The sequence below is a fragment of the Myxine glutinosa genome, chromosome 2 (genome assembly GCF_964187855.1).
Source record: "Myxine glutinosa chromosome 2, kmMyxGlut1.1, whole genome shotgun sequence".
Classification (NCBI taxonomy): domain Eukaryota; kingdom Metazoa; phylum Chordata; class Myxini; order Myxiniformes; family Myxinidae; genus Myxine; species Myxine glutinosa.
The window spans coordinates 54,588,739-54,616,042 of NC_136262.1; the positions used below are offsets into that span (position 1 = coordinate 54,588,739).

Here is a 27,304-nt window from a genome sequence, read left to right on the forward strand (position 1 = left end):
GATCTGTGGAACAATCATCTAAGCCAGTTGGAATTTTATGAACGTGAAGTTTTTTACTTTTGAAATAAGTGACAGCAAACAATAACGAATACAAAATAGTTTTATTAATAGTTTCCTCAAACAGCGCAACAGCTCTGCAGAAAGTCTAACATCTCGATTTTCTACAACCCCAAATGCACACACTAATCACCGTCGGAGGGTTAGTGTCATCTCTTATATAAAAGACAAATTGCAAATCTTGGAACAAATGCCAATTCGACAAAATTAAAGAAAGCTTGCTGGAATGACACCGTGAACATGTACAGTCATTTACTATGCAATGCCACAAAACAAACAAACAAACAAACAAAAAACGTACAACAGCGGAAACAAAAATCATTTATAAAAACAGCTGTACAATCGAACGCACGTAGTCCGAGGATAGACAACAATGCCTTGCACTTACGACGACGGTTATAATGACGATAACAACGATGAACTTGTAATTTGCACTTTGTGCTCGCCAATGCAAACATAACGGTTTCTTTGCATTTGGCGAAACGCAAAAAAAATAAAAAAAATTGAGACATTAATAGTAAATGAGAAAAACTTCAGGGATTTGTTGAAATTCAGTCACTTGCACATGTGGACAATAATTGTCTGTACAAGAGGTTCGCCGTTGGGACAGAAAATATAACGCCGACCTTGATACTTGGGGATATCTCCACCATGATCGCCAACAAAAAGTTGGTGCCATAGGTGGGGGGGCAGGAGAGGGTTCAAGATGATTGCAATGTACGTGGAAGAGAGTGGGGGGAGGAGGGGTGTGGTGGAACTGCCCCCCCATTTCATACACTGTACTTCATCAAAGCAAATCAAAGGAAATGAGAAACACAACAAACATCACAACTTTGAGGTCAGATACAACAAAAAGGTGCAGTACCAAGAATCCTTGGACATAAAACAAGTACAAAGAGCTGGAACTATTCAGTTTTGCTACTTCATTTTGCCATTATTTAATATTGCACAATGGTGAGATGCACGTTTTAAAGACAGCGCAGTGCGTTAAAAATAGCCCCCCCACCCCCCTCAAAAAAGCTATCATTAAAGTACAACGGGCATGTGCACAAAATGCTTCCAACAGCAAAATAAAAGCATGTACAACAAAAGCTGTGCAGCTTTTCACACGTAGCCTCTGACGACTGGACGTTTACTTGTATCGGACAACTGCAAATTGGAAACACGAGCAACCGTTGCATCCACTCTGGTAGTGTCAAGTTTCCTAGATTAGCAATTGTTGTCTGTTCGTATCATCTGGTTCAACACGTGGAGTTCTTAGCTTCAATGAATAAGTCGAAATCTGAGCTATTTCAGATTACACTGGATAACTGCATTGACCGAGCACGCAAAGCGTTTTGCTCCAACCAGAAGACAGCATTCTCTGGCTTCTGATTGGAGGAAAGCGCTCAGCGGGCCAATTCAAACTAGTCAACCTATGCGGTGTAAATAAATTTGAATATCCAACCTTAAATACATGAAATGCATGTTAATTCTAAGACTGAGGGGCACGCGAGGGAGGGGGATTATAAACTACAGTGCAGCAGATGCAGAAAGATAATATGATGTGTGATTATTAAACGTCAGTTTTTTTTTATCATCCTCGTTAATCTCAGCTAGGTTACGGACAACATTTTAGTGTTAATAGTAAACTACAGAAACGGCAAGGGATTTCTAGTGGTATCAAACCAGTGTAGAGCATCAAAGCTCGAAACATCTCAATCTCAGATTGAGAGAATTCCTGTCAATCTGAGCATCAGACATTATATGCCGAAACACCCAAACAACTTTTACAACTTGTACGAGCCTGCAAGCAAAAAAAACCCAATAATTAGCAAAGCAATCAAACCATGTGTCCAACAACTTATGTGTTGACTTTAAAGTCGATTGCAATTTTTCGGCTATCTCCCCTAACGGAGAATTAGGTGTGCGTGTAAATTCCCCCCCCCCCCCCCCCCCCCCTGCAAATCAAAAGTTGGCCGGTTCTGCAAAGCCCCTCTTACTAGGCTCTTGGACGCAATTAAAGCAGACCATCTGTCACATTTTACATCTCGATTCATCGTGGTGTTGTATAAATGGCACACTGCAATCCATGGCAATGCAAGTCGAGCAAACTTTGTGGTCGATGGCAGGCTTTGGAGAGAAGGCAGCATGGCATTGCGGACAATTCCTATAGCACGCAGTTGGCCCCAAAAATGGCATTTCCTTTGTTCTACAATGGATGCATCCTCCCAATAGCTACATATTTGTCAGTCTGCTTGACCAAAACACAGTAATGACGAAAGCACAGACAGATGAGGAAAATAAAAATTTGAATACTGCTACACCAGATACGTTACCATGTCCAGTAAGCTTTGCAATTACGATGCACCCAAAAATAACACTAAGAAGGGCTTTTCTGAATGGTACAAAATGGATCTGTGCAACAAAAGTTCCAACGATCTGCAATTAAGACAATTTGAACAGATGCCATTCGTAAGTACAAAACGATCTTCGGCTAACGAATCGGGGTTGCAACTGTAGATTTCTAATGATTCAGAACAGCTGACCATTCGCACTATCACGCCTCACACCCTTCAGTGACATCACCCCCATCCAACTCGGCATCATCGCTTTGAATGCATCTGCAAAACCCTCATCAAACACAAACAAACACTCAAAAGAAAATTCAAAGTGTAACTAAATTCTGTATATAATATAAAATATTTTTCTTAGCCTGGCTGGAAAGTTTTAAAACAAAACATCCATCAGTAGTAAAGGGCAGAGACTGCATTGATGGCTTTATATTTAAGGTTCATAAACTATTGTAGATGCAGTCTTGAGAACAGAAGGCAGCATTTCCTAGTTTGGTAAATTTCAATCCCTGTGCCCCCTTCCGTCCCCTACAAACCTCCATTACCCACCCGAGTACAACACAAGCAAGAGACACGTCGGGACTTGAGGCCTACCAGGCCTTCCGAGTGTCGAATCGGGGCACGGAGACATGATCAAAGTCAAGATCAGCCAAAAGCATAAAAGAAAAAGCCCTGTAAACCCGACATCAATGTGCTCGAGCCTGCCGAGACCAGGGCACTGTCAGAACCCAATGATAATGCGCGGAAGGTGAGGGCGGCTCACAAAAATTGACAGCTACAGTGTGCAACAGACCAATTCGCGTTTCCGTGCCCATGGGATAGAACAACCGATCTTGGAATTTCTCGGCACTTTATATCCCCACACACAAAATCTCATCCCCTCCCCCCCCCCCCCCCAACCCATCCAGTCCCCACCCTCCCCAATCAGTTTGCAACCCCCATCGAATGGACCACCCTCCTTCTTCCCTCTTGCTTCCAACTCTGGCACCATTGCTTCAGGAATAAGACTTCCACAGGCCAAGATCTGCAAACACCACACAAATGACAATTCTGGAAAAGGAAAATGCCTCTGATGAATGAACAAATATTTTGCTTCAAGACTAATTTTTGGTTGATGAGCAAATTTTTATTTTTTTTAGTAATAGTAGATCACACAAGTACAATGAAAACAAAAATAGTACGAGTTGGCCTGTTTGGTAATCCCTTATGAATTGATGGCTGAGCAGAAATCATTGTCTGGAACGTTTGCCGATTGGGTGAGCAAAGTTTGTCGAGGAAAATGGTGGAGAATATGCCTGGGCACAGGAAATACAGTGTCAGTAAGAAATGTGTTCGGTGCTGGCGGAGAGCAAAGGCTATGTTGCGGCCTACCAAGAAAACCAAGAAGGCTAATCGTGGCTGCCATGCTAAGTGGACAAACATCGAGTGCTTGTATTGCAACAAGTGTCTCAGGTGTCCATGGTTATTAAGAAGTAATGAACTGCAACAAAATGTAATGTGCAATGAGACATAATAAATACGCTTGCTTGTTTTAAAGTTGTACCGTTGCACCAATGCTTTGTGAGTGTCAGGGAGTGATTGAAACCTCTATTGTCCTGACTGAATGACAGTTTTGCTAACTACCTTAGTCGATCTAGCTTCGTCTTATACTCCACATCGACTTGTGGGCTGAAAAATTTGGTACTTGTACAACAAGCTCCTTCACGAGCCAGAAAACAATATAAATTATTAGTGTGTTAGCTGAGAGTATTTTAAAAACGAATTTCTCTTTGTACAAGCGTTTTAGTGTTAGTATTGCAATGCGTTAGTCCTCCTTTGGAGGGGGCATCGGGCTAGCCGTCATTTGCTGATAGACGTAAAGTATACCAAGGTAGCTTTTGCAAATGAGTATGCCATTTTTCTGGTATCTTGGTCAGGCCTGGATGTACCCACTCTCGCCTCTAAGCTGTCTCATCTGAGTTTGATTCTCGGCTCAGCTATAAACTGTCATCCCGGTGTTTCACAGGCAGGTTGATAGATCAATGTGTGTGCCATCCCTCAGATGGACGTTGAACGCGACTTCCCTCTGCCGTCATTAGTTGGTGGACGTTAAAGATCCCACGGTATCAATTGCAAAGAGTAGGTGGCCAAATTCCTACCCTAACTACTGATGGGGACAATGGCAAACCATCCATTACAATTGTTGCCAAGAAACTGCTTTGGCAGCACTGACGCTTTGTCAAAAGTATGGTATGTCGGAATCAGAACTCTGGTTAGATTCTAAATTCCTGTCGTGACCTGCAGGGGGCATTACATCAACACTATCGAGTGAAAATAGAGTATAGACGCATCACCAGAAATGATGCAAAGCAGAAATCACATGCTGCCTATGGATAAATGATAGCACTTTAGACGTTGTAGTGGTAGGGAATAGTCTCATATTTACTGGAAAGGATAAATTTGAACTGCATCCTAAGTTTATTTGACTGCTTCCTTCAACAAGGCAATAGGTGGCTTTTGCTCTCATTCTTCCCCCAAGGGTCCCTCTGTTATGTCCCTCTAACCTGCTGTTGGTGTATTCCCACTGTGTTCAATCTGCTGTTCTGCGTTCTACAGTCGTGGCCAAAAATATTGGCAGCCTTTCATTTTTTTCAAATAATGCACCATTTCTTCCATAAAATTGTTGAAATTAAAAAATATTTTGGTATCCCCATATGTATTTCTTTGGTTTGCAGTGGAACAAAACCAAAAAAGCTGAAAAAATTACTAAGTCTTAGCTTATTCCACACAGAAATCCTAAAATGGCCCGGACAATATTATTGGCACATTTTAGAGGTTGTTAGAAATAATTAGATTTCAAGCAGGTGATTCTCCTTTACTTTGGAATTGAACTCACCTGTGGTGAGTTGCAGGTGCCTGCAATATAAAAATCACCCATTCAACCAGTTTGAACAGAGAAAAGGAGTCATTCTGCTGTTTTGTGTCACTGTGTGTACCGCAATGAGCATGGAGAAAAGAAAGAAAACTAGAAAATTGTCTGAGGAGGTCAGATACAAGATTGTAGCCAAGCATGGACAATCTCAAGCCTACAAAATTCCATCTCCAGAGACCTTGATGTTCCTGTGTTCACTGTACGCAATGTTATCAGGAGGTTTAAGGCCCATGGAACTGTAGCCCACCTTCCTGAAAGTGGCCGCAAGAGAAAACTCGATCGAAGATTGCAGTGAAGGATTGTTCAAATGGTGGAGAATGCACATCAATCAACTGCCAAACAGATTCTAGCTGACCCTTAGACACAAGGTACGACAGTTTCAACTCGCACCATCCGTCGCTAACTCAATGAAAGGGGGTTCTATGGTTGGAGACCCAGGAGGACCCCACTGCTGAGAGAGAGACATAAGAAAGCCTGACTGGAGTATGCCAAAATACACCTGAACAAGCCAAAATACTTCTGGGAGAATGTCCTGTGGACAGATGAGACAAAATTAGACCTTTTTGTTAAATCACATTATCTCTATGTTTACAGAAAACAAAATTAAGCCTTCAAAGAAAAGAACACCTTCCCCACAGTCAAAGATGGAGGAGGTTCAGTGAAGTTTTGGGGTTGCTGTGCTGCCTTGAATGTGTACATGGCATCATGAAATCAGGAGATTACCAAGGCATTTTGGAGCACAATGTTCAATCCAGTGTCAGAAAGATGAGTCTCCGTCGAAGGTCATTGGTCTTGCAGCAGGACAACGACCCCAAACACACTTCAAAAAGCACCCAGGAATGGTTCAAGACAAAATGCTGGACTGTTCTGAAGTGGCAGCAATGAGTCCAGATATAAATTCCATTGAACACCTGTCGGTAGATCTGAAAACAGCAGTTGGGAGAAGGCACCCTTCAAATCTGGGAGAACTGGAGCTGTTTGCACAAGAAGAGTGGGACAAACTGCCAGGAGAGAGGTGTAGGAAGCTCATTCATGGCTATGGGAAGTGCTTGACTGCAGTTATATTGTCCAAAAGCTATGCAACCAAATATAAAGTCTTGGGTGCCAATAATTTGGTCATTGCCATTTCTTTTTTTTTCTGATTTAAAAGGATATATAAAGTTCTGAATCAAAAACAAAGTTCTGTAATATTAACAGTGAAATAAAGAATTGTGGAGACCAAATACTTTCGTCAATTTCAACTTATTTTTAGAGAAAATTGTGAGTTATTTGAAAAGTGCAAAGGTGCCAATATTTTTGGCCACAACTGTAACTCTCATACGAGCATCAACTCTGTATAATAAATAAGTAAAAAGATAAATAAATAATGTTCCCGTACAAGGAATTTCAACATGGAAGGAGGTCATTAGGCCAATCAAAATCTGCGCTATGATTGCCAAATTATAGTCGCTTGTCCATGCTCTATCCTTTTTAAATGCTCAGCATCAAGAAAGGAAGCAGCACGTACCATTTTAAAGCCTTTGGTATGACTTGGTCGGGGTTCGACCTGTCGACCTACCAGACTCAAAGTGGACGCTCTAACCATTACACCACTAAGTCTGGTGAAGAAGAGGGTTCAAACAAGCAAATCCCCAATCAACCCCAAATGCTTTTACCCAAAATACTACTTAAAAAGTGGCATCTGCAGCATCCACAAATGAATGCAACCAGACAAGACAGCTGGCCCAATACTCTTCCGAATAAGAGCGTGCTCCCTGCTGGCACTGTCAAAGACTGCTGCTTTCTTCCGAGTCAATGCTGTCAAAATCGAACGAAGAGGGCAAGCTACTGCTAAACAACCTTGCCACCAAAACGTAAACTGGCATGTGCACAATTGTAAAGGAAAGGAAAAGGCTCAAGACATTGCAAATGAAAACCTGATAAATTTCATTGTTGCAGCACTCACCTTGCCATCACTGTTCTTTCTTGCCTTGCCTGTCACCGACTCCTTGAAATTCATCAACACATGCCTGCGGCTTGATCCGCCTCAAGGGCTTTATGGGCAGCACCAGGAGGATGAGGATGGTGAGAATATGGATGCAATAGTACATGGAGCTGGAGGGAAAGAAGATACTTGTGAAAGTGCAAGACATGCAACTCTAAATCATAACACTCGATTGCATGAACATTTTCCTATTAACTTGGCATGGTAAATGCCAAGCGTACAAGTCACCTGCCCCTCCATCAACTTACCCATAGAAGTCGAGTGCAGGTTTCATGCCAAACATGACAAATGGTGCAACTGTGTAGCAGATAGCCAGATGCGTTGTGGCCCATGTGACAATGTCGTAGAGAACTTTCACAACTTTTGAATGCAAGAAGTGATGTCTCAGATTGTTTCGCATCTGACACAATCGATGAGAGAACAACAGGAATGAGATGAATAGGGAAAAAATCCTTCAAGTTTCCTGTCATAAAGAAATATTCCACCGAAATCATGAAATTAAACTGAACCTTTCTGAAAACAAGTTTTAGCAAGGTTCTAACCACACGTGCAGCCAAGCTCATGAGGATGCCAGTAAAGAAGGTGAAGTAGTAGCCAGGATAGACGCCATGCCACGCTGCTGACAGCAAGAATGTCGCCACTGTAGCATGCTTGTCTAGCCGATCATAGCATACACTGTATGGAAGAGTGGTGTTAATGGAAAAGGGGAAAGGGTGGGATGTAACCAAGAAAGATGAAAGAAAATAATTATCATTCCTCAAAATTATACAGCAAATCATTGTTTTTGAAATTATAACGGATTATGGTGGTAGGCTAATGGTGTATTACAGTGGACTGTTATCCAAAATGATGTGGGTTCAAATCTGGCCAAAGATAATATTAAGCAGTTGGATTGCAAGCTCCTTAATTCCCTAAGAGTGACTTGGGTGGGCACTCAAATGCTACCTATGAAAAAAAAATCCCCAACCTTGAAATAATGAGCAAGTTCCTTTTACACATTGTAATGCAATATCAGATTGTGCTCCATTATAAGCTCGGTCTGTAAATTTGTCTTGCCAAGGGAGGTGGAACTTTCCAGGTGTTCAGTACATTCTGGTTATTTGCGTGTATTTTTAGCTGAAAAGACGGCGAGAATTGCAGCTCACAAGGTGAGCTCCACTGCGATGGTCTGACAAAAGCATTGCTGCAAACAAAGCAAAATATTCCGATGAACATACATTTTGGAGAACTATCTATTTTGGATGTTTGAGATGGGTGCATATTTAAAAGCAACAATTTGACAAAACATACTTCAACAAGAAAGAGCAATCAGAGATTGTAAACCCTCGCCAGGAAGTGTTTGTGTGGTGTATTTTGTATGGTGTTTATTGACGACGACAGATTTATGTTCAATCCAATATGGCTGCCGAACCACGTGACCGATGACATCAATTTAATTCACCCATACAATTTTTGTGTAGATCATGCTCAAGAAATTTAAAACTGATTGGATCATGATCATGAATTATGATGTTATAATGATGGCACCGATGACATCATCATGAATATATTGTTGCGGTTTTAGAACCCTCACTTGTGTAAATACTGGTAAATAATTCTCATCGTTAAAAGGTCACAGGTAGCACCCATAGTTAGGCCACAGCAACACGTAGGTCACCTTAGAAATCCCAGTTATTTCATTATTATGTGTTTCAGATAAGGCCGTGTTCCCAATAGTTGAATCTGCGTTGCATCAATTAAATAAGAATAGGTCCCAATCCATTCCGTCCATTTTGCCAACCTCTCTCTCTCCCAATTCTGTTACGCGCCTTGGTTAGCGTGCGCACAGGCGCCGCCATTAACCACGCGGTCAAGCTCGAGGAAGAAGGGGGCGGAGCGCCAAGGACAAGGTGTGGCCCTGTCAACCTGCCATCAAAGGCGGAGCTGGTAAGCCCTTACCAGCCAACCAGGGCTGAGGTGAGCTCGCTGGCGGGCGTGGTTTCCAAGCACGCGGATTGATCTGAAAGCGCGTTATATAAGCGCGAGCGCAAAGCCCTTTCAGAGGACTTATCCAGCGGCGCTCATAAGAACGAACTCCTCTTACGGACTGCGCTGGGGGACTCCTTTTTGCACGGACTGCGCGGAAACGTCTGATCGTGGAAAAGCCTTTTGATACGGACTGCGCCACGAACTGCCTTTCGCATACGAACATTGATCAAGAGAGAGATAGAGCGTTTGGCACGATATACGTTTATTACGTACGCAGCATCCCAGTCCCCCCCGATATATGTAAGGTCCGGTCGCGTGCCAACGATACGCAGAGCTGCCTGCCGGGTTTCGCCCGTGGAACCGGAGCCAGTACGGGGGTCGACTGGAGCCTGGATCATCTGCCTGGACCTTCCACCCTACCCACTACAATCCCGTGTGAGTGTGTATGTTCGTCTGGGGTCGTTAAGTTAAGACTGTATAGTTAAGCCTGCCCTGTGTCCTTCTTCTTCTTCCTTGTATATTCCTTTTGTTTCCTCTTTTCTTGTATAAAAAAAAAAAAAAAAAAAAAAAAAAAAAAAAAAAAAAAAAAAAAAAAACACCGTTTAGAGGCCATTTTTCCCCGCAAAGCGGGGGTTGGCCTTTTCGGGGACCGTGGTAGTTGTTGTTTTTTGGTCCCCTTTTTGAAGCAATGTTTTACGGCCGGATGCCCTTCCTGACGCCAACCCTTTTTGCCGCCTTCAACGACAAGCAGGGAATTACCAGTGAACTGGTACTCAATTAGCCGACCTCGGAAGGATGACAGGCTGAGTCAACCCCCCTGGCATTAATTCGGCGATCGACCGAGATTCGAACCCAGGATCCTAGGATCCTAAGCCGGCACCCTAGCCGCTAGCCCAACACCAGGGATTTCTTGTATATTTGTAATAAACCAATATTTGTTCTTCCTACCTCTGGTTTCCTTTTATCCGATCGCTTTAGTCTTTTCTCGATTGAGTACCGTGTTGCACGATTTCGGAACCGCTATAATCGGGTTCGTCTTTGTTAATGGCTCGGACCGCGGATTGCTAACCGCTCGGCAATTTCCATCTTATCCGTGGTTCGAGCGGGAGTTATTTCCCTGCTCGCTGTCGATGTTGGTAATTAGGTATTTGGGACCCAAATTGACCAATCACCCTACCCAAGACCGACCGGGAGGAGCGTTGTAGCTTCCAGGACTCGGGACGGCCAGCTTAAAAGGACAAGGGGATTAACCCTTGATAAGGGGAGCACCAACCCCCGAGATCCGTAACAATATGTTATTCCCTATGGGGAGTACTTGACAATGAGCCATATTTCAATTTTTTCCATGAAGCTATTTCAGAGATATAGAGGTGCAATTTTTTTCGGTTTTTCCAAGATGGCGCATGTACCACGTGACATATGACGCCATAATTATCATTTAAAATTCTACAGGAGGAGGTGCTCCTATGGCGAAAATTGTGTGAATTGGTCCAACAGTTGCAGAGAAAAGCATGCTCACGTTCTGTGTGGACAGACAGATAGACAGACAAACAAATGAAAAATCACTCATAGAGCGACACTTGGCAAAACAGAACAAAGTAGAATGGCACTCAGAAGAGCATCCTTTTGACCTCAAAAATTATTAGTGGTTGAATTCAGTGACCTGATATGCAAATCGTCTTCAAAGTTTAAGTTAATCGGAGTAAAATTGACAATTTTAGAAATTTGGCCTATGTTGACCTTTTGGCCTAAGCTGACCTCAAAAGTAGTTGGTGGTTGAATTCAGTTTGCCGATATGAAAATCCCATTCAAATTCCAAGTCAATCGGATGAAAATTGAGGATTTTAGAAATTTGAAATTGTTGTTGCCCTTTGGTCTATGTTGACATTTTGACCCCACAAATATATAGGATTTTGTCGGACCACAAACTCTACCATTTGGTGAAGTTTCGTGAAGATTGGTTTAAAAGTGACCTGTAGGCAAGTATAAGTGAGCGGACAGACAAACAAATGCACACATAAACACACACACACACAAACCGGAGTGATCAACATACTTGTGAAAACATTTTTTTTGCCAATTCACAAACAGACCCAAATGCAATACCCTCTCCTCTGGCGAGGGGAACTATCCACATTAATACGGAGCAGCAACCCACAGAGCCAATCGTGGTTGCAAACGTCAATGGTATGGGTACTTGACGTGACTGGTAAAAAAAACTTCCTCCTCTGGAATTTTTAAAATTTATTTAAACAGATTTAATCCTCTTTGTCCTTGTAATCGCAACAATAGTCAGTCACTGCAAAATTCCACACCCATCAGTCATGTTTCACTGGTCATCGCAACTCAGGAATTTGCAAATTCAGTCCGTATACTCGCATGCAATGACCTGGCATTTTACAAGGCACAGTGGAATCTTTTTAAGCCCAGTGGTAAATGCTAGTCAGCTCAATACACCCTAAAAGTTTGCATGAAAATATTACATTTCTATTTTATCTAAATACGTGTACACAGAGAGATATCGCTTTCTAAAACACTGTACAGTAAAAAAAAAAAACAACAACTAGAACATCATTCAGTAAAGAGCATACCTCCGCCTAGTTGGCCATATCACTCAATGGTGAAGAATCACTTAAAAAATTATACTCGCTGGATCCGGATCCAGATCTTCACCAAAATGGAATCGATTCTTCCTTGTCACACACACAACCTGTCCACCAATTTTCGTCCAAATCCAAACATAACTTTTTGAGATATCCTGCTATGTATCGTTTTTGGCCCTATCCCCCAATGGTGAAGAATCACTTAAAAAATTCTCGTAGCCGGATCCGAATCTGGATATTCACCAAAATCTAATCATTTCGTCCTTGTCACATACGCTACATCTCTGACAAATTTCGTCCGAATCCGTTCACAACTTTTTGGGATATTTTGTTCACAGACAAACGGACAGACAAACAGACAGGGGGTGAAAACATAACCTCCATCCACCTTTGGTGGCGGAGATAATAAGGAAGCAAAGTAGCCTGTTCTACAGACCTTTATCAAAGCAAGATGTCAGCAGGAAAGGCTCATCAGATATGAAAAACATTTGGCAGCGCAACGTGAAACAAGAAAAAGAAAAACGAAATTATCTCACAATTTCAACCAACGAACAGTCTGTGTGTTCCAGTTGTCCAAAAACATTTTGAAGCTTGTCGCTGTCTGGAAAAGAAAAGTAACAAAATCGAAGAGACAGGGGAGTAATACAAGTGGTATGAAAGGCATTTACCACAATAATGGACTAAGAACCGTCTTGATAGTGGCTTATCTACGAATCTTCAAATTAAGGCATGAATCGTCTTCTCCTTTGGTCATCCCTCTCTCTCCATTGTAATCAGAATAAAATAATCAATCATTGCTGCTGAGCTCGGGTCCCACCTCTTCTTGAGTTCCCTGGTCTCGGTTAGGTGTCCGCCCTGGCTGTTCCACAGCGTATGTGCCACTTATACTGTCTCGGCAACGTGGTGGAAACCTACATCACAAACGAGAGGAAAGGAGCCCTACGTGAACTTCTCTCACACCGCAGATCCGATACCATCTCACACCCCTGCCTTGATCTCCAAGCTGCCCATCAGTGGTATTCGAGGTCGTCTTATTGACTGGCTATCAGATTTTATACCTACGTGCAAGCACTAGCTTGCCCTGGATAGTATTCTTTCCTGTGCTCTATCTCTGCAAGCCGGTGTCCCGCAAGGCATTGTGCTGGGACCATTTCTGCTCTTGGTATACACTCTACATCAAACTTTACTCAAACTTTACTTCCATTGAAAATAAATCCTAAGTACCATTTACAGATGCTTCCACCTTATGCAAGACATTTCCTTACTCTTTCAACCGGCAGGCAGAGGCCGCATATAAGTTTTTGGCCAACTACCTATAACCACTTTCAAGGTAGGTAATTCCCACACACTCACTTTTGTCTCTTCAAATACAAGGCCTTCCTAATTATTGCAATCTCTCAGCAGGAGGCTATGGTTCAGGGTCTGCTTCTTACTTAATGCAGGTAGAAAGGAGTCTGTAGTTATTTACTGCCTCACTCACTGTCTTGTTTGACCTGCCGTTTCTGCCCTCTACAGCCCTTCAAGTTTGCAATACCTTGTTACCCTCCCCAAGTCTAAGATTCATGCTCACCCTATATGCAGTTCCTGAGAGATGCTGCTTCTATTATTACTTCCTCCAAGAGACTCCAGAGCATGATGTTTCGTGTTTTCCCCTCAATTCCTTCAAAACTTCAGACAATCACCATGGCTTTTCTACACTTGCTGATCCATCGTCTCCTTTGCCAACAACTCCCTTTCACATGCTGTGGTAGATCTACATGTTCTTGTCAATCTGTTCCCCTTGACCTCCCTGTCAGCCTGTTTCATCTCACGTGCCTTAAAATCTGTATTATTAAAATGGCAATGTTCCCAAGCCCCCAAACTCACTTCAATGTTCCAGATGTTTATATTGGAAACGAGGTCCCAACATGGTTGGCCACTCTTGGTGTAGCCATTGAAGCCAAAGCCAGCAGCATTGTGAATGGCATCAGCTGGGGATTTGTGGTTGGAAAGAGAAATTTCAGTCATATTCAAAATCAGTAAGACAAATGATTTTAAATAATTTCACAGAGTTAGTTAAGGCTGAGAACGAGCAAAATTTACTGTCAACTTCCTTGTTTATATCCTCCGACATCCAAGCCAGGACAGTGTTTATTATGAATTTAATAATTAATGAAATCTCCCAGAGAAATAAATTTAAATTTTATGCGAGAGTATCAGACCAAACAAAATAAATGGAGGTGATCAATGCTCAACCTTTACTGTTTCCTGATACCATATCAGTGGACACCATTTTCACATCAGTTCTCTGACTCACGGTACCCAAGCACATTCTCTCAGAAGCATTGCACGTGGGTGTCAAAGCCTGGTGTTCAAAGTTAAGGTGGCTGCCTTAAGGTCTTGAGTTTGAGCCCTTGTCTTTCCGTTAAATAACACCAGGTGGGTTGACTAAGCCCGTCATCCTTCCGAGGTCGGCAAAATGAGCACCAGCTTACTGGAAAAACAGGGGGCACTGCATCAGTTGCACCGCCACGCCCCCAGCAATGATGCAACCAGCAGCCACAGGCCTTGATATGAAGTAATAAAAACCGATATACAAAATGGAGAATCATGTTACTTATTCATAGGTGTTATTCCCAGGGTTGCGTCTCAATAGAGTGTAATTATTTATTGTTCGAAACAAGTCTGTCCATGATTGGTCTCTGTCAAAGTCACAGGACTCACATCAGCCGCCAGCTATGCCAATGCACACACACACTGCCATGCAAAAGTGTTAGACACAGTCAGGAGTTACAACATATGGATGTTATGAGCATAAACAATTTACTCAAAGCCTTGACTATTGAATCTACTACGGTACTCTCATATCATCCCCCATCCAAAATCATGATCTTTTCTACCCCCGTAAATTCCTAGCTACCACTCCCAAGGCCACCTCCTTCCAGATTTCCAGTTTTTCCACCCTGAGGGTTTGCTTCTCTATCAATTCTGTCCACCCGATGCATCCTCCCAACTCCATATTCCCCTCACCAATTGTTTGTCCAAATCTCCCTCTATTTTGTCCGTCAATTCTGCTGTTGGTGTTTTCCCCCTCTCTCTCTGCTGTTCATTTTCTTTGGTTGCGTCCTGATCCATTCAGTGTTCTAGTTCTTCCACGAACCTTGACTCTGTATACATATAAATAAATAAACATTCACTGTTATTAGTATATTTTGTTTGGGTGAGAAGAAACCAACCTTGGCATTTAGCAATCTTTAATTCACATTGAGTTGTGATCAAGTTTTTGAAGATTCTGATCAAAGTAAACTACAGTCATGTGAAAAAGTAAGTACACCCCATGCAAAGTTTTTATTTTTTCAACGTATTTCAACATACAGCTATTTGATCTTCATTTCAACAATATTGATAGATAAAGGTGATATAATATAACAAATATCATGAAACATTTACATTTTGTAGTCCATTGCATAATTTAAATAAACATAAATGCAAATTTCGCATGTGGAAAAAGTAAGTACACCCTTGGCTCTAATAGGTGGTATTGCCCCCTTTGGCAGAAACAACCTCATGTAGGCGTTTCTTATAACTGTCTACCAGTCTCTGACATCGACTGGGAGAAATTTTTGCCCACTCCTCCATGCAGAATTCTTTCAGCTGTGCGATATTTGAGGGGTTTCTTGCATGCACAGCTCGTTTCAAATCCCCCCACAACATCTCGATGGGATTTAGATCCGGGCTTTGACTTGGCCATTCCAGAACCCTCCATTTCTTTCCTTTCAGCCATTCCTTGGTGGATTTACTGGTATGTTTAGGGTCATTGTCATGTTGCAAGGTCCACCTTCGGTTGAGCTTCAACTTTCCGACAGATGGCCTCACATTATCCTCAAGCACCCTCTGGTACAATGAAGAATTCATAGTGGATTCTATGATGGTGAGCTGCCCAGGCCCAGATGCAGCAAAGCTGCCCCAAACCATAATATTTCCACCACCATGCTTTACAGTTGGTATCAGGTTCTTGTGGTCAAATTCTGTCTTTAGTTTTTGCCAAACATGTCTTCTGGTACTGTGGCCAAATAGCTCTACCTTTGACTCATCTGTCCAGAGCACATTGTTCCAGAAGTGCTGGTCTTTGCCGAGGTGTTCATTGGCAAACTTTAGTCTTACCCTGATGTTCTTTCTGGACAGCAAAGGTTTCCTCCTGGCACACCTCCCATGTAGATCAAATTTGTGCAGCCTCTTTCTAATGGTAGACTCGTGCACTTTGACATCAACAGTGGCAAGAGCTACCTGTAGGTCCCGTGATGACATTCTGGGGTTCTTAGAGACTTCTTTCAGCATCTTGCGGTCTGCTCTCGGGCTGAACTTGCTGGGGCGGCCTAGCCTGAACAAGTTGGCAGTTGTTTGGAATCTTCTCCACTTGTAGATGATCTCCCGGACAGTCGAATGATTGATTTCAAATTGTTTGGAGATCTTTTTAAATCCCTTCCCAGACTCGTAGGCATCTATAACCTTCTTTCTGAAGGCCTCAGAGAGCTCTTTTGATCTAGGCATGGTGGCGCAGCACACTTCAACAACAAAGAGCAAACCAAACTAAATGTCTGAGGTTTAAATAAGAGAGGTTCTTCCAAGATCCTCTCTAACGATGTTCTAATCATTTGCACCTGAGCTGGTGCACCTGATTCTAATTTTAGGTATTTGAAGTTGTGATAAATGTAGGGGTGGACTTACTTTTTCCACATGCGAAATTTGCATTTATGTTTATATAAATTATACAATGGACTACAAAATGTAAATGTTTCATGATATTTGTTATATTATATCACCTTTATTGTTGAAATGAAGATCAAATAGCTGTATGTAGAAATATGTTGAAAATGTCCAAACTTTACATGGGGTGTACTTACTTTTTCACGTGACTGTATATAGAGCGCTCTTCTTCATTTCAGGTCGAAGTGACGGAGATCCACTCTGAAATCTGACCAGGAGGAGACCGACACCCGCATTCTCATCTATCTCTACTACGCCGAGAAGCTCTGTTTCAAGTCAGTGGTCGTGCATACGCCCGACTCAGACATCTTTTTCATCCTCCTCCTCCATGCACACGAGCTTGCCCACACTGTCTACCTTGACACTGGCATGGGCAAACACCAACAGCTCATCAACATCAGCAAGCTGGCAGGTGAACTGGGCAAGGATTGGTGTTCCACCCTCCTTGGTTTCTATGTGTTCTCGGGGGAGGACTGTACCAGCGCCTACAAGGGCAAGGGGAAGGTAGCGCCACTAAAGAAGCTCCAGAAGAATCCCAAGTTCCACAAGGCTTTCAGGTAAATTGCACTTGCATATAAATAATTACATATTCACATAGAAGTGTTGTTTCAAATTAATTGTAGTCGTGATCGTATCTCATGTACTATGTTACAGGCAGCTCGGCGTGGCGTGGAAGGTGGTCCCAGAGGTGCATGAGCAGTTGGAATTCTTCACCTGCGCCATGTTGGTCAAGCCCGTGAGAGTTCTGTGAACGTGGTGAGCAGCAAGCTGCACAAGAAGATGGTGGGAGAGGACCACACGCTCAATTCCAAGTCGAAGATTGACATGGTTCACCTGCCTCCCTGCCAGGACTCGCTCATCCTTCATGTACAGTGAGTCAACCACCATGTGGCCTGCTACAGGCGTGCAGCTGAGCCTATCGTTGAGCATCCCAAACCGTATGACGAGGGTCAAGGGTGGCTGAAGACAGAGGAACGCGGTGCAGGAGCCTGTGTGGTCAATTGGCCCTATATAGCCCCCATAATTCCTTGACCTGTTGGACGCTGATGCCGCTGAAAATGATGAGGGCCAGCAAGAGTGCGAAGATGCTGAGCCATATCCAGAGGAGGCTATGCAGATAGATGATGATGATCTTCTCATGGATGCTGAGGATGACTCTTAGACTTTGCTACAATGTCACTTATAATAGATAATAAATGTAAAATAATAAATATGAAAGGGCTCAGTTGTCTGTCTATGATGTCTGGTTCAGGAGTTATTATAGTCACAAATTTTCATCACATGCACAGAGGTCAATGCGCTGTGTGTCTCTAATTGACACATCCTATGACCTTGAAGATGACCTTAACCCCATGACGTTGACTTCAAATTGTCTTGTTAGTTGGGATAATAAGAAAAGTTTTTAAAGCAATAAGTAAGCTTCTATCACCATATCTATGGGAGCTGGGTCAAAAATAATGCATATCGGAAAATTAAAATGAAGCGATTTCTTAACAAAATGATCTTGACCTTCGCCCGAATCATGTGACCTTGACATCCAATCGTTTTGAAAACCTCGGAAATCGATTCAGCACCTCAGAAAACCATAATATCGACACTAAGATCATCAAAATCGGCTCATTAGCTACTGACATATGACATTTAGCGTTTTAATGGTTGTGGATGGCAGCCATCTTTGAAATATGCTAATTAGGACACGGTGGGACATTTTTTCCCGCTGGCAACATAAAAATTATTTAAGTAGATGTCGTAGGGGTGCTAAAAATCATTTTGGAATTTAGTTTTAGGGGGGGGTGTATGAGAACCTAGATCTCCTGCCAAAGTAATACATGACACAAAGCCCTCAATGGCACAGCCTGTATTTAAAAAAACGCCATTCAGGTTCTCAGTGTACCAGAGGCCGAAATAGTAAGTGGTGATCATGCTGGTAAGATCATGAGCTTTAAAAGCTCCGGGGAGTGAAAATGCAGGTAAGCCTCAGGCCACAGCGTCGACTAGTGAGCACCGAGTATAGGAAGTGCCCATTCAGATGAAAGTCAGAATGACGATATTTCAAGGATGCCTCACCAATCATTGTAGAACTGTCGTAAGAATCAGATTTCTCAACGGAAACACAAGAGGCCGTGAGATGCTCGACCGCACAATATCTAGCACTCAAGGCTTGAATTGCCATTCATACTCACTCTCCGCCATCCTATAGTGGGATCATTGCTCCCCTTTTAGTGGGGAAGAAAAACGTGAAATGTTTAACGTTGTTGGACTAACTAATGCCGGCAGACAAGACGACAAGACGGCGAGTTTAACCGGCACAAACATTGATGAACCACCTTGCCTGCAAAACACCAGGATGACAGTTTATGATAAAAATTAAACCTTAATAAAAATTAAAATAAAGATGAAAGCCTAATTGAATTATATTCTCCAAAGGTCTATTCTACCATCTCTATTCTCACTCACTCACCGCAGGCAGGTTGGTGGTCTTTCTGTATTCTACCGACTCCTCTCCGGCCTTGCTCCCCCAGATTTATCTGTGCTCTGTCCCCCAAATATTCCGACAAGTCGCACAAGATCTGCCAGCAACCCTCTTCTGGTTAAACTGCCAAAATGAAGACTCTCTGCTCACCTTCACTCTTTCATTCCTCTTTACTCCCGCCTCTGGAACAAACTCCCTCACTCTCTTCAATCCCACTCCTCCCTCCAGGTCTTTAAAACAGCTGTTCACCACCATCTATCTTCTTCCATCCAAAACCTTGATCTTTTCTACCCCCGTTAATTCACCCCAGATTCACTTCTTTAAAATACCAACTTCTTTCCTGAAAGTTCTAGCAGTGTCCATGTGTTTTATACCTCTCCCACCTCCCCCCCCCCCCCACCCTCCTTCCCACGCCTCCTCACCCCAAGCCCTCTCCCTCCCACAGATCTCCCGATGTCCCTGCTCTCAAATGTTGTGTTTGTGTGATTTCCCCCTCTCTCCCCATCTTGTCTACCGCTCCCCTTATTAAATGTTTTATGTGTCCGTTTGATTTTTTTTGTGATTAATGTTAGCTCTTTCACTAGCCTCGATCTTGCATACCAAAAAAAGGAGAAAAAAAAGAAGAAAAAAAGGTGACCGTCCAACACTAACTAAAAGTGTATACACAGTATTTGCTGGATATGGAAAGCTTTTAAAGGAAATATAAATTATCGTCTCCGAAGAGGGTACACGTGTACTCGTATAATGCCATTAATTATTAATCCTATTGCATCGAAGTATTTAAAATGACTAACCAGCTACTCAATTCCCCACTCCACATGCATTTTAAATGTCTAAAGTTCATTTGAGCAGCTTGAACATACAGTCACGTGAAAAAGTAAGTACACCCCATGTAAAGTTTTGACTTTTTCAACATATTTCAACATATTTCAACATACAGCTATTTGATCTTCATTTCAACCATATTGACAGATAAAGGTGATATAATATAACAAATATCATGAAACATTTACATTTTGTAGTCCATTGTATAATTTAAATAAACATAAATGCAAATTTCGCAGGTGGAAAAAGTAAGTACACCCTTGGCTCTAATAGGTGGTATTGCCCCCTTTGGCAGAAACAACCTCAAGTAGGCGTTTCTTATAACTGTCTACCAGTCTCTGACATCGACTGGGAGAAATTTTTGCCCACTCCTCCATGCAGAATTATTTCAGCTGTGCAATGTTTGAGGGGTTTCTTGCACGCACAGCTCGTTTCAAATCCCCCCACAACATCTCGATGGGATTTAGATCCGGGCTTTGACTTGGCCATTCCAGAACCCTCCATTTCTTTTTTTCAGCCATTCCTTGGTGGATTTACTGGTATGTTTAGGGTCATTGTCATGTTGCAAGGTCCACCTTCGGTTGAGCTTCAACTTTCCGACAGATGGCCTCACATTATCCTCAAGCACCCTCTGGTACAATGAAGAATTCATAGTGGATTCTATGATGGTGAGCTGCCCAGGCCCTGATGCAGCAAAGCTGCCCCAAACCATAATATTCCCACCACCATGCTTTACAGTTGGTATCAGGTTCTTGTGGTCAAATGCTGTCTTTGGTTTTTGCCAAACATGTCTTCTGGTACTGTGGCCAAATAGCTCTACCTTTGACTCATCTGTCCAGAGCACATTGTTCCAGAAGTGCTGGTCTTTGCATAGGTGTTCATTGGCAAACTTTAGTCTTGCCCTGATGTTCTTTCTGGACAGCAAAGGTTTCCTCCTGGCACACCTCCCATGTAGATCAAATTTGTGCAGCCTCTTTCTAATGGTAGACTCATGCACTTTGACATCAACAGTGACAAGAGCTACCTGTAGGTCCCTTGATGACATTCTGGGTTTCTTAGACTTCTTTCAGCATCTTGCGGTCTGCTCTTGGGCTGAACTTGCTGGGGCGGCCTGGCCTGAACAAGTTGGCAGTTTGGAATCTTCTCCACTTGTAGATGATCTTCCGGACAGTCGAGTGATTGATTTCAAATTGTTTGGAGATCTTTTTAAATCCCTTCCCAGACACGTAGGCATCTCTCACCTTCTTTCTGAAGGCCTGAGAGAGCTCTTTTGATCTAGGCATGGTGACGCCGCACACTTCAACAACAAAGAGCAAACAAAACTAAATGTCTGAGGTTTAAATAAGACAGGTTCCTCCAAGATCCTCTGTAACGATGTTCTAATTATTTGCACCTGAGTTGGTGCACCTGATTCTAATTTTAGGTATTTGAAGTAGTGATAAATGTAGGGGTGTACTTACTTTTTCCACATGCGAAATTTGCATTTATGTTTATTTAAATTATACAATGGACTACAAAATGTAAATGTTTCATGATATTTGTTATATTATATCACCTTTATCTATCAATATTGTTGAAATGAAGATCAAATAGCTGTATGTTGAAATATGTTGAAAAAGTCAAAACTTTACATGGGGTGTACTTACTTTTTCACGTGACTGTATAACGTACTGTATGCAGGACAAAGAGTAGACATGAAAGATGATCTCATGCTTTGACATTAATTACATAAAGATTAGGAGACAATGGACAAATCAATATTGTACACGATCCAGCACCATAAGCTTAGATGGAAACACCAAACAGGCCACACTCTGTTGCTTCCACATTACGAGCTCCCTGGAGATCAGTAATTACTTCCTACTAAGTGAAGAACGTTTCATAATTATACAGTAATTTCATTTGAAACCCTACTGGATAGACGATAAATCGAATGTGCATAGCAGGAAGGAACCCATATTAGGCCCAAACAAAAGTTCCAATTTGGAGCGTTTAAAACCATAGTTGGACTTACCCAGTGACCATGCAAAGTAGTACTTGGGACGAGCGGCCTGTATGGATACGACGAGGTAGCAGAGGCGTGCATGGAATGACCCCGTCCGTACGAAGCGTTCATCTACATTGTAGAGCACGGGGAAGGCACGGCCCAGCGTCAGGTGTAGCCCGAGTGAGGCCACAGCCACGGCCAGTTTCACAAAAGCTACCGCCTGCACTCAGACACAAAAACTGCTTTCAACAGATGGATAAATGACAATTGATGTGACAGCTGCTTAGGTTTCCATCTTTAAGTGGTGAATTCAAGTGATATCGCCATCGAAGCTTGCAACATCAAAAATGGAGCTTTGCATGTAAAGTGGAGTGGACTTGCATCCATCTGTGGAGTCGGATGTTCATGGCAGTGAGAGTAGTGTGGATGTTCCTCTGGTTTTGGTTGAGCATAGTTTGGTGTCTGGTGGGAGCCGTCATCTGTATCCAATGCCTCACCGTCGCCGGTCGTGTCCATGGATCAATGCCGGCGTGTTTCTTCTAGACGCATTGTGTGACCAGCATATTTGAAAAACTATGTGACTTAAGGGGGGAAGAGTGTAGTGCCGTGTATGGCCGAGTGAGGTCGCTGTGGGCGGGGACGAGTGAGGCCGGTGTTGCCTGGAATAAAGATGGTGCTTGATCCAGTCTGCGTGTCCGCATCTTTGTAACAAAGACATTACAATTGAATTTGAATAAGTGTTCAGTTGGTTAATCCAGAATGGCCACCTCATACAGCCAGGTTACCAGAGTTAACCACAGCATGACCATGTCAACACACACACACACACACACACACACACACACACACACACACACACACACACACACACACACACACACACACACACACACACACACACACACACACACACACACACACACACACACACACACACACACACACGTTTATGCTTATGAGATTAATTTTGTTTATTTATGAGATTAATTTCATGATGAGATTAATTTAGTTTATTTATGAGATTAATTTAGTTTATTTATTAGATTAATTTAGTTTATTTATGAGATTAATTTAGTTTATTTATGAGATTAATTTAGTTTATTTATGAGATTAATTTAGTTTATTTATGAGATTAATTTAGTTTATTTATGAGATTAATTTAGTTTATTTATGAGATTAATTTTATTTATGAGATTAATTTAGTTTATTTATGAGATTAATTTCATTATGAGATTAATTTAGTTTATTTATGAGATTAATTTAGTTTATTTTTGAGATTAATTTTATTTATGAGATTAATTTAGTTTATTTATTAGATTAATTTAGTTTATTTATGAGATTAATTTAGTTTATTTATGAGATTAATTTAGTTTATTTATGAGATTAATTTAGTTTATTTATGAGATTAATTTAGTTTATTTATGAGATTAATTTAGTTTATTTATGAGATTAATTTTATTTTTGAGATTAATTTAGTTTATTTATGAGATTAATTTCATTTATGAGATTAATTTAGTTTATTTATGAGATTAATTTAGTTTATTTATGAGATTAATTTCGTTTATTTATGAGATTAATTTAGTGTATTTATGAGATTAATTTAGTTTATTTATGAGATAAATTTAGTTTATTTATGAGATTAATTTCGTTTATTTATGAGATTAATTTAGTTTATTTATGAGATAAATTTAGTTTATTTATGAGATTAATTTAGTTTATTTATGAGATAAATTTAGTTTATTTATGAGATTAATTTCGTTTATTTATGAGATTAATTTCGTTTATTTATGAGATTAATTTAGTTTATTTATGAGATTAATTTAGTTTATTTATGAGATTAATTTTATTTATGAGATTAATTTAGTTTATTTATGAGATTAATTTTATTTATGAGATTAATTTAGTTTATTTATTAGATTAATTTAGTTTATTTATGAGATTAATTTAGTTTATTTATGAGATTAATTTAGTTTATTTATGAGATTAATTTAGTTTATTTATGAGATTAATTTAGTTTATTTATGAGATTAATTTTATTTATGAGATTAATTTAGTTTATTTATGAGATTAATTTCATTTATGAGATTAATTTAGTTTATTTATGAGATTAATTTAGTTTATTTATGAGATTAATTTCGTTTATTTATGAGATTAATTTAGTGTATTTATGAGATTAATTTAGTTTATTTATGAGATAAATTTAGTTTATTTATGAGATTAATTTCGTTTATTTATGAGATTAATTTAGTTTATTTATGAGATTAATTTAGTTTATTTATGAGATTAATTTAGTTTATTTATGAGATTAATTTTATTTATGAGATTAATTTAGTTTATTTATGAGATTAATTTTATTTATGAGATTAATTTAGTTTATTTATTAGATTAATTTAGTTTATTTATGAGATTAATTTAGTTTATTTATGAGATTAATTTAGTTTATTTATGAGATTAATTTAGTTTATTTTTGAGATTAATTTTATTTATGAGATTCATTTAGTTTATTTATGAGATTAATTTAGTTTATTTATGAGATTAATTTTATTTATGAGATTAATTTAGTTTATTTATGAGATTAATTTCATTTATGAGATTAATTTAGTTTATTTATGAGATTAATTTAGTTTATTTATGAGATTAATTTTATTTATGAGATTAATTTAGTTTATTTATGAGATTAATTTCATTTATGAGATTAATTTAGTTTATTTATGAGATTAATTTAGTTTATTTATGAGATTAATTTCGTTTATTTATGAGATTAATTTAGTATATTTATGAGATTAATTTAGTTTATTTATGAGATTAATTTAGTTTATTTATGAGATTAATTTTGTTTATTTATGAGATTAATTTAGTTTATTTATGAGATTAATTTTGTTTATTTATGAGATTAATTTAGTTTATTTATGAGATTAATTTTGATAAGATAATTGCAAAAAACCCTCTCACTCCCCCAAAAGTACTTGGGATCTCGCATCCACACGAGAATCCTAGCAGTAGCAGATAGGAAAGCTAGTTTAACAATGATGCAATAAGCCCTGTCTATAAGTAATGATGGTGGTTTATAATTCGATGAGTAATCAAACCCAGGCTGGACAGCTCAAAAGTGAGTACGCTACCTCAGTTATCCTATCAGCCCTGGAGCTTAACATGGCAAAATTCATGAAACACTGCTTGTACATGACACATTGACACAAGCACAACCTTCACGTCTTAGCAAAGAGAGAGGCGATGTAAGATCTCATTCATATCTGGTTAGGGCATAGAATGTAGCTGCGATGTTTAAAATGTGTATTTTTGGACACATCTTATACATAAACAGCACCACAAGTGGGAACATGAATCTACAATGCTTTCTACAGTCAGGCAGCAGCTGTTTCAGGCGATAATAATCAAGCATAGTGCCTCCCCAGGTTGCCTACATTCACACATATGAGGTCGGTCGGTATATGCAGACGCTGTTGCCATGCCAACAGGGCTGGGATCCACAAGGAACACCTGTGTTGATAACAGAATAGTATCACCAGGAAAGCAAGACCCACACACACTTAACCACATGCCTTGCACCAATCAACAAAAAAAAACTCCAAGGGTGAGGGTGTTTAGAGTTACCATGGGCGATGGTTCGGCCCAGACTTGACAGCCATTAGGCTGGCTGTCAGATTGGCCTTGTGGATTTGCCCATGCCGTACAGCTCCACCCCTCCATGAAGGCCACGTAATCCTTGTAGGAGCAACAAGGCCCGGCCAATATGGACAGGAAATTGAAGTTGTAGCTCAAATATTGCAATAGATTTGGCCGCTGCCTGCACACAAAGAGAAAGTTAAATGTAAAGCGATCTGCTGTGCTTTTCAAGTGTGCAAGTGGTTGTATGTTTGCACATGTTCATCAAGCAAAGTTTCAGTCATTCAAAGTGAGGTTTTACATTCAAAAATAATCCAAATCCTCCTCCAGATACCCTGGGCAATCAAAAAATGAATGATGATAACCAGACACACCTGACGGCCAATCTCTGCTGATCAACTGACAGCTCCTCATCTTTGCGTCCAAGACCTGCGAAGGGAAATAAAACAACAGAAATATGATCCATCCGATTTTTTTCTCAAGCAGCAAATCAAAAAACCCAACGGAGTTGAGCAAACAAGAACCCTCTCTTTGTACATACATCACTTTGTTTGTACATCACCACATGGTTTGAAAGCACTTTCGATGAATGACGGTGGCATGTTAGAGAGTAGAAGGTTTATACTAACAACCTAAAACACCAGACAGGAAAGCTACACAAATAAATCAATAGGCGTTGAACATACACACAAAAAAAGAAAAAGAGTTTAGCAATGAGGCTTCCCACACACCATCATGGACTTCAAATGCAAGGCTGGTAATCTTTTGTGCCATCACCATCATTGGTCTGTGGGGAAAAGCCAGGAGTAAGAAGAGCAAGAAACTCCAAATTGCATTTGAGCCATACATAAACACCTGCATCTCCTTTACCTGCAGTTCTAAAATTACGATGAACTACTTTTTGTGATTCAACTTGATTATCACGTTTGGTTCATCGGAAAGGAAAAAAAGTTAACGCCGACTCCATGCAACACTGGTGTAAACACACTATGGAGGAGCGAGTAGGGATCGAGAAACCATGAAGTGCAAATTAATTTTAATAATTCGACGCAAAAAGCTGAAATTGCCCAATGGAGGATGTTTAGCACATCAGACATGTGTGAAAAATAGGAATTAAAAAGGGAATAACTATCTATATATTCCATATGCAGAGGGGCGTGGGGGGGATGAATGTGGTCCTCCTCTCCAGCTCTCCACCACCCCTCTCTGCCTCTCCGCCACCCCTCTCTGCCTCTCCGCCACCCCTCTCTGCCTCTCCGCCACCCCTCTCTGCCTCTCCGCCACCCCTCTCTGCCTCTCCGCCACCCCTCTCTGCCTCTCCGCCACCCCTCTCTGCCTCTCCGCCACCCCTCTCTGCCTCTCCGCCACCCCTCTCTGCCTCTCCGCCACCCCTCTCTGCCTCTCCACCACCCCTCTCTGCCTCTCCACCACCCCTCTCTGCCTCTCCACCACCCCTCTCTGCCTCTCCACCACCCCTCTCTGCCTCTCCACCACCCCTCTCTGCCTCTCCACCACCCCTCTCTGCCTCTCCACCACCCCTCTCTGCCTCTCCACCACCCCTCTCTGCCTCTCCACCACCCCTCTCTGCCTCTCCACCACCCCTCTCTGCCTCTCCACCACCCCTCTCTGCCTCTCCACCACCCCTCTCTGCCTCTCCACCACCCCTCTCTGCCTCTCAACAACCCCTCTTTGCCTCTCCACCACCCCTCTCTGCCTCTCCACCACCCCTCTCTGGCTCTCCACCACCCCTCTCTGCCTCTCAACCACCCCTCTCTGGCTCTCCACCACCC

At 41.2% G+C, this 27,304-nt stretch overlaps 1 protein-coding gene across 1 annotated transcript in view; it reads right to left on the reverse strand.

Annotated features, from left to right (window-relative positions):
• Positions 1 to 2,749: 2,749 nt before the first annotated feature.
• The window catches only part of LOC137421788 (membrane-bound glycerophospholipid O-acyltransferase 2), a 174,192-nt gene continuing 149,637 nt past the window's right edge, over positions 2,750 to 27,304 (reverse strand). Inside the window, exons 5-14 of the mRNA XM_068108187.2 lie at positions 26,246 to 26,301; positions 25,889 to 25,943; positions 25,503 to 25,695; positions 21,915 to 22,107; positions 13,723 to 13,826; positions 12,393 to 12,457; positions 7,828 to 7,960; positions 7,534 to 7,685; positions 7,247 to 7,395; positions 2,750 to 3,414 (exon numbers count right to left, since the gene is read on the reverse strand). Of these exons, the coding sequence (XP_067964288.1) occupies positions 7,254 to 7,395; positions 7,534 to 7,685; positions 7,828 to 7,960; positions 12,393 to 12,457; positions 13,723 to 13,826; positions 21,915 to 22,107; positions 25,503 to 25,695; positions 25,889 to 25,943; positions 26,246 to 26,301 (1,093 nt within the window). The 3' untranslated portion in view covers positions 2,750 to 3,414; positions 7,247 to 7,253. The remainder of the gene's footprint in view (positions 3,415 to 7,246; positions 7,396 to 7,533; positions 7,686 to 7,827; positions 7,961 to 12,392; positions 12,458 to 13,722; positions 13,827 to 21,914; positions 22,108 to 25,502; positions 25,696 to 25,888; positions 25,944 to 26,245; positions 26,302 to 27,304) is intronic.